We start from the raw sequence: 12,618 nt of genomic DNA on the forward strand, positions 1-12,618 counted from the left end.
GACCCTAAGCACACCGCTAAAATAACGAAGGAGTGGCTTCACAACAACTCCGTGGCTGTTCTTGAATGGCCCAGCCAGAGCCCTGACTTAAACCCAATTGAGCATCTCTGGAGAGACCTGAAAATGGCTGTCCACCAACGTTTACCATCCAACCTGACAGAACTGGAGAGGATCTGCAAGGAGGAATGGCAGAGGATACCCAAATCCAGATGTGAAAAACTTGTTGCATCTTTCCCAAAACGACTCATGGCTGTATTAGATCAAAAGGGTGCTTCTACTAAATACTGAGCAAAGGGTCTGAATACTTATGACCATGTGATATTTCAGTTTTTCTTTTTTAATAAATTTGCAAAAATTTCTACATTTCTGTTTTTTTCTGTCAAGATGGGGTGCTGAGTGTACATTACTGAGAAATAAAATGAACTTTTTTGATTTTTGGAAAATGGCTGCAATGAAACAAAGAGTGAAAAATTTAAAGGGGTCTGAATACTTTCCGTACCCACTGTACTGTACGATTGACTTGTATTAGCATTACAATGTATAACGTTACCATTGAGTGGGTTTATCAGTTTTCAACCAAACACCACTTTTTGTCTCTGAAGTCAGTAGAAGCATCAATAGGAGGAAATGCCTACCAGCACAGCAGAGTGAACCAGTGGACCGCCAGCGTAGTGGAGCAGTGCCTCAGTCAACTCAGCAAGCTAGGGAAGTCTTTCAAATATATTGGTATGTACACTGCTGTCAGTCATATTAACTAGTGAAGCAGTTCTATTCTCATTGTTCTTGGGCTCTGAAGTTGATATTAAAAGACAATGTGTGTTTGTCTTTTCCCACAGTAACCTGTATCATCATGCAGAAAAATGGAGCAGGTCTGCAAACAGCCAGCGCATGCTTCTGGGACAACTCTACTGATGGTAACTTTACACGCAGCTTTTGAAAAATCTATTATGTGTTGTATGAGTGGTACTATAAGTTATGTTTTCAAGACCACAGTTTGCATGACTATCATGTAAATAGATGATTAGAGAAAGCACCAAAAGCGGTAGAGATGTGAATTTGTAATGCCTTCTCTTCTGTCACCAACTATCAGTGTGCTCTTGAGCAAGGCAGCCATCTTAAAATAAACGCTTCATTCAAGCTTTTGAGTGGTCAGCGGTCAGAAACTTGTAGGATTTTGTCACTGGCTTTAAATGTGGAAGTACTGTGATTTAATTTATTGTTTATTACACCCAACAGGAAGTTGTGCAGTGAGATGGGAGAACAAGTCCATGTACTGTATCGTCAATGTTTTTGGGCTGGGCATCTGAATCAACTACTTGTACCTGAAGTGTTTGAAATGTATACTATTATTATTACATATTTGAGAACCAGTATGTAATGATAGCTATATATTAAATAAACTGTTGTGTTTTTTTATTAAGTGTATACTTGCTTTATTTACATGTGAAATGACAGAGTGCTACATGTACAGCTTTTATCTCAAAGCAACAAAAATTGCAAAAACTTCCAACATATCACGAACCACAACAGCCCAATTTAACAACCATAAGCTACATTCACACTGAAACAAAATAAATGTACATTTCTGTCAAAGCATTTACAAATTTTAGACTGCAGCCCATTTAGAAGAAAACAGTTATGTAAAGACAAGGCACCATCTAGATTAGAATACATGTTGAGATTATTTGTTAAGGACAGAAGCACATTTGTTTTGGCTGTTTTTGTCCATAAGCTCCAGCCTTGAAAAACAAAGGAGAGGGCAGCAAGTCTCACATTGTAGGCAATATAAGGAAAGTTACAGGAGAAAAAATGATTATTCAAAATGAAATGTTCTACATAAGGCAAAATATATTTGGCCAATGATATAACTACTCTGTGCTGCAATAAGAAATGTTTCAGATCGGTAGTCCTTTTACATTAAGTTTTGTAAAATCCACACAATCCATCAAAATACATCCATCCATGTAGTCAGATAATACAGTATCAAATGTTGTCAGCAAAATAAATACTATTATTAATCAAGTGCAATTCCAAAGCTTCTTTCCAAGGGAAGAATTGGTAGGAGGAGTGGTATCTAGTCCAGTTAAGGCTCCCTTTGTTTTATTTATTTGTTATTTATAAATGTCTGAGGACAAAGAGAGTTTGTCAACAGCCAACACTGCTATGGCACTGGAATTCCCCGTTTATCAATTATTTTAGTGCTGATGAGCCACAATTTGCTGTTGGAGTGCACTTAGGGCTGCTGCAGCATAAGCTTCCTTTACTTTCTAACCGCCAGTATAAAGCTACCCAGCTTTGGCCACATATCTGCCATCTCATTAAGCTCAGACCGCCAGAGAGAGGAATGGAATGGACAAAAACGACAAAATATAAAGCGACAACAGTGGTTCAACAGAAAGCATTAAAAATAGCTGATGTCACACACAAAAAATCCCTAATCAATATTGGCACTTTTCCCGATCAGCTTGTATAAACGCTGGTTATGAGAAAAGTTTACAAAAATTAAATTGTTGTACATCAGTGTTTGTTTCCTTTGTCTTCAATGAGACTGAAAGCATAAACAATGAAGAAAAAAGTTTGAGTGGCAACATGCCTCAACTTTCAGTAAAAGTACAATACATTCAGTAGACATGGAACTTACCCTTTTTTTTAAAAAATATATTTATGTACACTTAACAGTATATGATTTCGTATTAACAAGCGAGTACTCCTTATTTACACACACACACACACACACACGACAGGTTGATGTATTCTCACAGTTTCCAACAGGGACACAAAAGAAGACATGCCAGTCAAAGATCCCATCAGTCACTGTCGCTCTCATCCTGGTACTTGGCGGTTGCTTTGATAGCGCGTCCGTTTTGTAAAGGCATGTCTTCATAATCACTTCTTTGTAAAGACAAAGAAAACATCAGTTGGTTTATGCAAGTTCACACTGAATACTACTTCCAAAAATGGAAGGATTAAGAATTACACTTACCCATATATTACTTCATCATCTGAGTCATTTAGCATTGAAAAAGCAGGATTATCCTTCAGCTGGGAGTCTGGTGAAATTAAACAAAACCAGTTAGGTTGAGAAATGAATTCATTACCTACTGCATTGAAATTGTGCTGCATTACCTACCATAAAGGGCATTTTTAGAGGGAGAATACACAAATGCTAATGTGTACAAGTAAAAGTTGAGTAGGCCATAGAATGACAGAAATTCAGCTGGTATGTCCAGAATTAAGGAATAATTTCCCACATACTTAACACGTCAACATGCCATCTCACAATGTATATGTAAGTAAAATCACAGTTGAAATAAAATATCATTTGAAAGGATATAGTTTTGGTAATGAGTAGAAAGTTCAGCGACAAAGTTGTCCTGGAGAGCCTTGGCACCAAACCTCAGGTAGAGAATGACCATGCTGGAGGAGAAAGAGCAACAGGATCAAATTAAACCAAATTAACCACAAAGGGCCTTCTAAAAAAAACAAATAAAAAACACAAAGGGGGTTCTTTAAGTTTTTGTATTTTCCTAAAAAACGCACCTTATAACAAGCACCACAAATGTCAGCGCTGTCAAAAACCTGAGCCGGAGATCTAGTGATCGAAAACACAGCGCATTAACACAGCGCATTAATGCTATCATAGTAAAAGGAACTGACTTGAAAGGAAATGCAAGGAGGGGTGGTATGCTGTGATACCTGAGTAAGGCATGTTCTTGAGTTCAGAACAAGCCCTGACGATCAGGAAGATCAGGTAGAGGATGTAAAGGGCAACTACAATCAGGAAGAAGACCTTCATGCCCTAGAGAGAAAGAAAGACTTTACGGAACTGCTGGGAAAATGGAGGACTAAACACTGCTACTTCATCAGACCAACCTTACTCTGTTTTTTTTAACAGTCTCACCTGAAAGTTCCCTATGTCCACTTTATACTGATAAGTAGGGTCTTGGAGTTCATTAACCCTGCAAATTCAGAAAAGGAGAGGAGATATTTCCAACCCTGTTGTAATTCACAGTTTGAATCAGGCTGCTAGTGGTCAGCGACGTCAGACTCACGTTTGCCATATCCCCAGTGTAACCGCTGAGAGCCACAGGAGACCTACAATGATCAGCTTAGGCAGGTAGAACGTCAGACACTTCCTCTCACCCTGTTGAAGCAACATGAAAAACACATGAAACAAGATTCGCCTACCTAAAAAAGGAGAGGGGGGCCGTTAAAGTTTAAGCATTCTACTTGACTCACCTGAACCCTGATGCCATGATAAACACAGAGCCAGAAGAGAAGCAGGGCACACAGGAACAGAGCTTGAAAGAAAGTGTCCAACGTCCCTGGAAACCAGCTGTTCACCAGGAATGACAGCGGGAAAAATGGATCTGAAACAGAAAATACATAATAAGCAACATACCTGACCTTCAAGTTGAACTTCTTTGAAATTGGACATGTGCCGTTGACACATCAAACCACAGTTCTTTCTTTGGCTGTGAACGTTAAGGCTGTAATGGTTTAAAGGTGACATATTGGGGAAGCCAGTGTGTTACCTGAGGAATAAGTTAAGGGTAAAAATATGACCTGAGGAGAGGTAATATGGAAACTCACCATTATAGAGTAGCAGCAAAGGAAGCAGGATAGACATCCACTTCTGTTCTATGCCCCAGTCCCTCATAGAAAACTTCCTCAGTGAGTGTGCAAACATACACTGGGAAACGCAGAGAAAGAAATGTTAGTCCTGCGTTTGTTAAGTGTCAGTTTTAAGTCTCTGATTTACACTAGTTATCTTGTCTTCACTGTCACGTTTAAAGGTTTATCTGTGCTCTTACCGTCACCATAAAGGTCAACACCACAAAGACAAACCGGAACCAGATCTCCACTTGCGAGAAAGTGGGATTGTACGTTTTCCACTGAGGAAAGACAGAGAGAAGAAAAGGGATAGAATCAACAAGAGTTAAAATGCTGGGATTGAGCTAACTGTAATGGATATATGGGTCACTATTAAGATGTCTGAGGGAAGACTAGTATGGTATAATTCACACTTGATAATGTTGGTGTTGTTTTCGCATATAAACGCTTTCAGCGGTAACAACATAAACAAACAGTGCATGTGCGTTACTCTGGCCCAAACCTAACTTCCGGCAGACTTCCTCAAACAATCCATAACAAGTAAATAACGTTAGCTAGTTTCATCATCAGTCCCTTTACAAAATGACACAGTAGCCTAACATTTATCTCATATAGTCCCAATTACAGCTGTCATCACAGGACTCTACTGCTGGAATTACGTGCAGACTACATGGGCACTATTAGGCTATTAAAACATGAAACAGATCAGTGCTGAATGCTCTGGTTGATATTACAGCCTAATAATTTGACTTCAGCAGCTGTTTTGTCACGATTATAGCAGCTGAATTGGTGTGATGCACGGATCGGCTCGGACATTAACGGAACTTATTAGGCCTATACGCATAAATCATCCACCTGCCCCCCACCAACTAATTATTTTATCACATTTAGAGAACAGCATCTGCGTGGACGTTTTACCCCCACCTCCACCGGTCCCTGTAGCTTTCCAGGCGATTTCTTTCTTGTGTGTTATATTGATGTATGAGTGTTTTCTTTAACGATTTACTTTGATGATTAGAACGGCTGCTGTCAGTCATTTAAACATTTCCATCCGTGCAGTGATGTCACAGCAAATATCGTGGGACAAAACAGAAAAAAATTGCAGTAATAAACTTGACAGGACAGAGAGAGGAAACAGAATTAAACTTTAGCTTCTATAATCCACATTTAGACTCTGATGGAGCTCAGGACTGATCAGGAGGACAGCTGCTTTACTTCAAACACTTCTACTGTATGAAACTGGACTCTGTGTGAGACCTTTTGGATGTGTGGAAGAACACAGAACATGAATTAACACCAGATCCTGACCGATCCTGTCGGCGTGTCGGGAGATTTATTATTATTAATTTGTGTTGCTGTGGCTCGTGCGTAAATGTGCACAGTGTCACTGGGGAGACGCTTCATCCAGCTGCTATTTACTGTTCATTTTTACAATCCTGCACCACATTCAACAATAACAACATCAGTGATATCATAGTGAAATGACATTAAGGAATGCGGTTAGAACAGCGCTTTATGAGGCGCTACACAAACGATGAAGGGCAGAACGTTTGATCGCGCATTTGATTCTTTTTAACAGGCTTAACTGATACATCTTATGAAAACAACAGGAACACTGCAGCGTCCTGCTCAGGCTATGGATTGGTCCAGCTGCTTGTCACGCCTCTTGTAAACATCACAGCGGCTGAAAAGACTTCCGCAAAGGATACACAGATGTATCCTCACTTATAGCTCCTCCAGCAAGCCTCCTCGATCCTCGCTCCTCGATGTAAGAATTGAGATGTCCTTCAAGATGGCGTGCTGAGATCGATTTCCGGGTCACACGCTCGAGGATCGAGGAGACAGAAATTTGGGAAATGAGAAAAGCCCTGGGCCTCTACAAAACTGCTTGCTCCTCCCTCTCCCTACCTACTTCCACTCCGTTTGCGCGTTCAAGCGGAGGGTCCGCCACATTGAGTGGCATCCGAAACCAACGAGGGCGGAGTGATTGTGGGTTGTTAAACCCTCAAATGCTCAGTGAGCACCGATGCCGGCTTGTTGAAGGTGTGTAACACCCTTTGCTGCACCATGGGGGGCCTTTCTTTCAATGTGAGTTCCGAGTGACTTCGCCGGTTAACATGTAAGATTTTTAAATTCAGAAACTACACTAACATTTCATATCACCATTCACAGGTTAACAACGTAGCTCAGAGGTTATATTGTGTTTTAAAAAAACAATACAACTGTTTTTTTATAATACACATATTATAGTAGTGAGTGCAGCGGTAACGTCAGATCCTATTTATGCTGGGGAGAGGGTAGTTTGTCCGAAAGTTGTCGCGGGTAAGTTGGATCAAATACCCCTCGATTTGGCTGTGAGGGTGACTCCGAACAGAGTTCACTTCGTGTCTGAGTGGAAGTGGCGAGGGTCTAGTTTCGGAAAGGCACAGAACGGAAGTGACGTGGTGACTGCCCTCCTATTGTGTATGTGAATAGCGTCCAGAAGCTCATTGGGACTTACCCACATCTTTATAAACATATTGATGATGATGATAATGACAGAATACTTGCCATTTGAGTAGGGCTGCACAATTAATCTAATCGCAATCTCAATCGTGATGTCGTCATGTGCGTTTACATAACCGCAAAAAGCGTGCAATTTAATAAAACACAAAAGGTGTTTGTTACGCTCTCTGTGTGCGCTGCATTCTGCTCATTATCTCCGCCCACACCGGGCTCTCGCATGTGCCCCTAAAAACACATACGCCTATGTGCAATGAGACAAATTATTTATGAGCAGTAGGCCAGTAACTTTTAGGACAACAGCCTACCGTAATCCTCCTCCCCGCCCCGCCTCTTATCGTTCAAAACATAGTCGGATGTGCCAACGGAGCAGCGAGACAAATGCCGATGCTCTGGTCACTCTGTTACAGAGACAGAGAGACATCGTCTGCAGCTGAAACGGTAAGGCAGAAGAAAACTGGGAGAAAATAAAGAACGTTTGAGTTTGGCTCGATGGCCATTTAAAGTTAGCTGTAACGGTGCCTTTTGTTTTTCAACATGTTCAACTTTTCACACCGATGTGCTTGTCAGTCACTTTTTGTCAACCGACCAATCACAGCCTGGATTGGGCGGGACATTAAAAAATGTTTGACGTGCTACAGCAAATCATTAAATGTTGAACAATATGATTATTGACAAGTTAGTACTTAGCATTAACAAGTTAAAGACCAATGTAGAGCCTTTTCAAGGATTAAATAAATAAAAACAACCCACAGAAATGAAACAGCTATAACTGGATTTAATATTCGACTAGTGGTAAAATGGTAAACTATCATATGAAATTATAATGAATGTAGAGTATTATTGTTATACTAACAGTAAACTATTAACTAAACATTATACTCTTTATTTAATACACTCAGGTACAGTTCCTCCTCCAGGTTGTGGATAGAGACTCTGCATTAGACAGATGTACATTGTCCACAATAATCGCAACATGACTTTTTCTCCAAATCGTGCAGCCCTACATTTGAGCTACTGGTGTGATGATATGGGAGAGTTAGTATGGTGATGAGTTAGTCCAATGCTTGCCCTTTGTGTGTGTTTTTATTTGTCTGCTTTTTTTTTGTTTCTTCAGTGGTCGTTATCTGTCCCGTTTCTGTTTTTCTTTTCTCTGTTCCCATAAAACGCAATAAAAATGTGAATGATAAAAAAATGCCGTGATTGACCGCTGAGATAAAGAGATTTGGAAAAAAGAAATAAGAAATCCAATGCAGCAATGAGAAGACAAATATCCCACAGTTTGTTTTATGAGCTGGAAGACAAATGTTGCAAGTGTTTGTCGCTTACCACAAACTTGACATTGATTTTATATGTGATATTTTCAAGGCCTTTGAAGGTGACCACGACCTGGTACTGGGTATAGTTCAGATAGCCCAGATGGAGCACAATGATCTCATCACATTTCTGTAAGGTAAGACAAAACACACAGCGTCACTGACGGTTCAGTCAACAAACAGACATGCATCAACTATCTAACATGATGATCAAATCCAATCCTTTACTCACGGCAACCTCATTTCATATCGTCAATGGCATTTCATAAACTCACACTGCTGTGCTGGTTGCTGCTGCCTGACTAAATGATTAATGACAATCCAGCATACTGCGGGAGAGGAAGGTGGCTGGGTTGGTGATTGACACTTACAGCCCCGCAGTGTAGCGTTCGTGATTTCTGGTGCACGTTGTTGATGTGCATCACACTGGCGTCCTGCATCACTCCCTTTAGCTCAACGTTGATCTCGAAAGGCTGCTGGAAGTCTCCCGCTGACACAGACGGCAGTAAAAACATGTTGCTATTAACCAAAGCCAAGTTTGCTTACAAAGCAATAAAAAGAGAGAGCTGTTTGAGGTGTTTCAGAGAGACGCCCTCAACATTCAACTGTTATTGTGAACATCTGTAGCTCCTTCTGTGGTCTTACCGTTGTGTTCAGCCTGCATTACACAGGTTAGCCATAGCTGCTGGTTGTAGGTGGTGAGCGGTGGAGAAACTAGATTGAAGGGCCCAGTCTGAAAACATAATACAATAACATCATTAATACGTTAATAATTCATAGTTAATTACTGTTGTACATTTCAGAATGTGACTGGTGTGAGCGAGGTACAGTTAGTCAGAAATGAAGACATTCAATTACATTATTCTCTACAGTATTACAATATGTATTTTTACGTAGAGCCCAAAGGATACTAAAGGACAGTACCCACCCCAGCCACAGCCTGTTCACCCTGCTGCCTTCTGGGAAGAGATATAGAAGTTTCTGCTGCCACACCACCAGACTGCAGAGAGCTTTCTCCCCCAAGCTATCAGACTCTTAAACTCTAATTCATCCTCAGCACTACTCCATTGATTATAGTTTATTTCGGTTTATCAATTTTTATAATTGATTCTTTATTAATGTATATTGACTGCTATGTAGCAGAAAGGAGTTACAAAACACAATTTCACTCTATAACTTGTTATATTGTGACAATAAACCTACCTACTTAACACTAGCCAGTAATGGTTTTAGATTAGATTAGATTAATAGGGCACCTCCTTGCTAAAACTCACAAGGAGCATGCTAACATCGTTCCACAACAGCCACACTGATGTGTCTGCAGACATTTTTGTACATTGGCAGATGCCAATTATATCAAAATGCCAGATATCGGCCCATATTAGTCTGTTACGGCTGCCGCAGACACCCGCCTGTTGTTTAACTGTGCATGTGCTTCTGTCTACAGAATTAATTATAAACAGAATTATACAAAACATTACAATTTCATTACATTTTACTGTACATGCGTCCACCAATCCTCTCCTAAACATGCATCAGTATATCTGTAACTTCACAGAAAGATTTACCCTTGAAATGACAAAACACTTTTTAGTAATACACTATTCATTCAGTACAAAAAGAAATGGCTGAAATAAGAAATGAGACGAAACAATGTGTAAAAAAGAAGACCTGAGCCATTTTCCCCCCAACGGCACACCCACACACCAGGAAATTCAATCAAATGTAAGTAAGTTAGAAACGGGCAAAAGGCTTAATTGCCAGGAACCAGAATAGTTCTAGCTAAAATGTCAGTAGTAAAGAAAAGATACAACTGTCCCTCACAGTATCAATCTGTACAAAGCATATTCAACAAAATATATGTACTTGGGCATTACAGTGCCATCATCATCATCTTTTAGCAGAAGTGAAGTGATTGCATTCATTACAAGTATGCCAGGCATGCATATCAAGTAGAACTGATGTGCACTGCTTACTATTACAGCCACACATGTTCATCTTACCTTAACAGAGAGGTTTCTGAGAAGTAATTGATCACCATTGTGCTCTTGCTCAGAAATAATCTTAGGACCTGCAGAGATAAAGAAAACACAATGAATGAATCTTTTTGTATTTGCACTGATTCAGGGGAGAATGGCAACTCAGTTGTTCTCTTATTTCTCTTGTAATTTATGTAATATAATATGCGATTGTACCCTTGAACTCATCTCCTCTCTTAGTTGAGTTTAAAACCACATCCCTGTATTTTTTAATACGGATCACACACACAAAAAACCCTAGCAGGTATACATTTTTCATAAAGCAATGCCCCAAAAGAAGAAGGGTAAAATCCTCATTGACCTCAAAATGTCCTAGTCTACTAAAAATAACACGGACAAGTCATATCTAAAAACACGTGGACTGATTTGAACTTTATGGGAGATCTTGCTACCCCACACACACACACGCTTACGGTTTTATTTATTTTTACTTTATTTTTATATATATATATTTTTTATTTTCACACACACACACACACACACACACACACACACACACACACACACACACACACCTTTACATTCATGCCAATAAAGCTGAATTGAAATGAAATGTTTTTTAAACCATACCTGCAATCCCAATGAAGACTGTTAGGGCAAAGCAGACCAGGAACAACACGAAGACCAAGACGAAATGTCTTTTCGATAGGGTGTAGAGCCGCATGGGGGCCAGTCTGTCACAGGGAGACATTTAAAAGATTTAACACACGCACGCACGCACACACGCACGCACACACACACACGCTAACCACCGGAGCCATAAGTAGAAAAGGTGCTGATGTATCAACACTGCTCTTAGCTGCCATGCTAGTTTATGCTAGCAGTAACAGATGGCAGAAAAGAGCTGCACAGTGGTTTTAACACTTCTCCTCACACATAAACATCAGCGCCATATCTCGAATGTATCCGCGGACCAAATGTTACACTTACAGCTCCATTTCTTGCGTTACGGAGTCTCCGTAGCGAGAAAAAACGTTACAATCTCACAGCGAATCCACATCCGCGTATCAACAACATAAGTCTGCGACAACCGGAATGCGACGTCATCGAATAGGATGGACCGCGGTCACGTGACGCCAGCGGTGAGCGCGTGAAAGGGAAAGGGCCTCAATCTTTTTATATACAGTCTATGGTCTCAATACAGAGTTCATTACACATAACTGCACATAACTCATCCTCAATAGTATATTAAGCATTTATGTTAATATGAGACTGAAGAGAAATGTATGTTTATTGTCCATAGGGCATCACTTTGTGTGAAAAGTGGTGGGGACATAGGGGCTCAGATTAGGGGTGTGAAGAGACACTACGCTTGCGATATAGACATCATGATATTAGGTTCAAGAGAATGAGACAAAAAGATCCTTAAACAGTTTTTTAAAGATATTCTCAATGCCGAGATATATGAGTGGGGGGTCTGGGCGGACCTCCCCCAGGATATTTTGATCTTTAAACACAAAATTCAATTCATTTCAAAATATATAAATATAAACAAATCTAAGTCAGTTCAGCTCTCAGGCATTCTGTGCTGCTTTCAGTTGTGTTTCAACTGTAGATCAACTTTTCTCATGTAATATCCCTGCTGAGGCAACACATACACTCACCTAAAGGATTATTAGGAACACCTTTTCAATTTCTCATTAATGCAATTATCTAATCAACCGATCACATGGTAGTTGCTTCAATGCATTTAGGGGTGTGGTCCTGGTCAAGACAATCTCCTGAACTCCAAACTGAATGTCAGAATGGGAAAGAAAGGTGATTTAAGCAATTTTGAGTGTGGCATGGTTGTTGGTGCCAGACGGGCCGGTCTGAGTATTTCACAATCTGCTCAGTTACTGGGATTTTCACGCACAACCATTTCTAGGGTTTACAAAGAATGGTGTGAAAAGGGAAAAACATCCAGTATGCGGCAGTCCTGTGGGCGAAAATGCCTTGTTGATGCTAGAGGTCAGAGGAGAATGGGCCGACTGATTCAAGCTGATAGAAGAGCAACTTTGACTGATAACCACTCGTTACAACCGAGGTATGCAGCAAAGCATTTGTGAAGCCACAACACGCACAACCTTGAGGCGGATGGGCTACAACAGCAGAAGACCCCACCGGGTACCACTCATCTCCACTACAAATAGGAAAAAGAGGCTACA

General features: G+C 40.3%; 2 protein-coding genes across 3 annotated transcripts; one reads left to right on the forward strand and one right to left on the reverse strand.

Moving 5' to 3' along the window:
- The first annotated feature begins 521 nt into the window (after positions 1–521).
- On the forward strand, positions 522–1,416 carry dynlt1b (dynein light chain Tctex-type 1b). The gene is made up of 3 exons (XM_046060945.1): positions 522–726; positions 837–914; positions 1,237–1,416. Exons 1-3 carry the CDS (start codon positions 537–539, stop codon positions 1,305–1,307), a joined length of 339 nt encoding a protein of 112 aa, XP_045916901.1. The 5' UTR covers positions 522–536; the 3' UTR covers positions 1,308–1,416.
- tmem181 (transmembrane protein 181) lies at positions 1,392–11,541 on the reverse strand. Of its 2 annotated transcripts, none has more exons than XM_046060941.1 (17): positions 11,402–11,541; positions 11,042–11,145; positions 10,436–10,503; positions 9,078–9,165; positions 8,804–8,922; positions 8,446–8,562; positions 4,815–4,895; positions 4,594–4,693; positions 4,240–4,370; positions 4,053–4,144; positions 3,902–3,959; positions 3,697–3,799; positions 3,541–3,592; positions 3,335–3,417; positions 3,131–3,220; positions 2,984–3,050; positions 1,392–2,889 (listed from the first exon to the last, which is right to left on the reverse strand). In XM_046060941.1, exons 1-17 carry the CDS (start codon positions 11,407–11,409, stop codon positions 2,808–2,810), a joined length of 1,443 nt encoding a protein of 480 aa, XP_045916897.1. In that variant the 5' UTR covers positions 11,410–11,541; the 3' UTR covers positions 1,392–2,807. The 2 variants fall into 2 exon arrangements, with proteins under 2 accessions (XP_045916897.1, XP_045916896.1); XM_046060940.1 differs by having other exon boundaries at positions 1,392–2,892.
- Between the last annotated feature and the right edge of the window lie 1,077 nt (positions 11,542–12,618).

The sequence above is a fragment of the Micropterus dolomieu genome, linkage group LG10 (assembly GCF_021292245.1).
Source record: "Micropterus dolomieu isolate WLL.071019.BEF.003 ecotype Adirondacks linkage group LG10, ASM2129224v1, whole genome shotgun sequence".
NCBI classification, from domain to species: domain Eukaryota; kingdom Metazoa; phylum Chordata; class Actinopteri; order Centrarchiformes; family Centrarchidae; genus Micropterus; species Micropterus dolomieu.

Bases quoted from the DNA above. Each gene is read 5' to 3' on its own strand.
- dynlt1b (XM_046060945.1), top strand. From the start codon at position 537: ATGTATAACGTTACCATTGAGTGGGTTTATCAGTTTTCAACCAAACAC. The intron at 727-836 runs GTATGTACACTG...CTTTTCCCACAG, and splicing joins GAAGTCTTTCAAATATATTG to TAACCTGTATCATCATGCAG. The intron at 915-1,236 runs GTAACTTTACAC...TACACCCAACAG, and splicing joins CTGGGACAACTCTACTGATG to GAAGTTGTGCAGTGAGATGG.
- tmem181 (XM_046060940.1), bottom strand. The intron at 10,504-11,041 runs GTATGGTTTAAA...TTATCTCTGCAG, and splicing joins AGTCTTCATTGGGATTGCAG to GTCCTAAGATTATTTCTGAG. The intron at 3,418-3,540 runs GTGCGTTTTTTA...TTTCTCCTCCAG, and splicing joins TTTGTGGTGCTTGTTATAAG to CATGGTCATTCTCTACCTGA.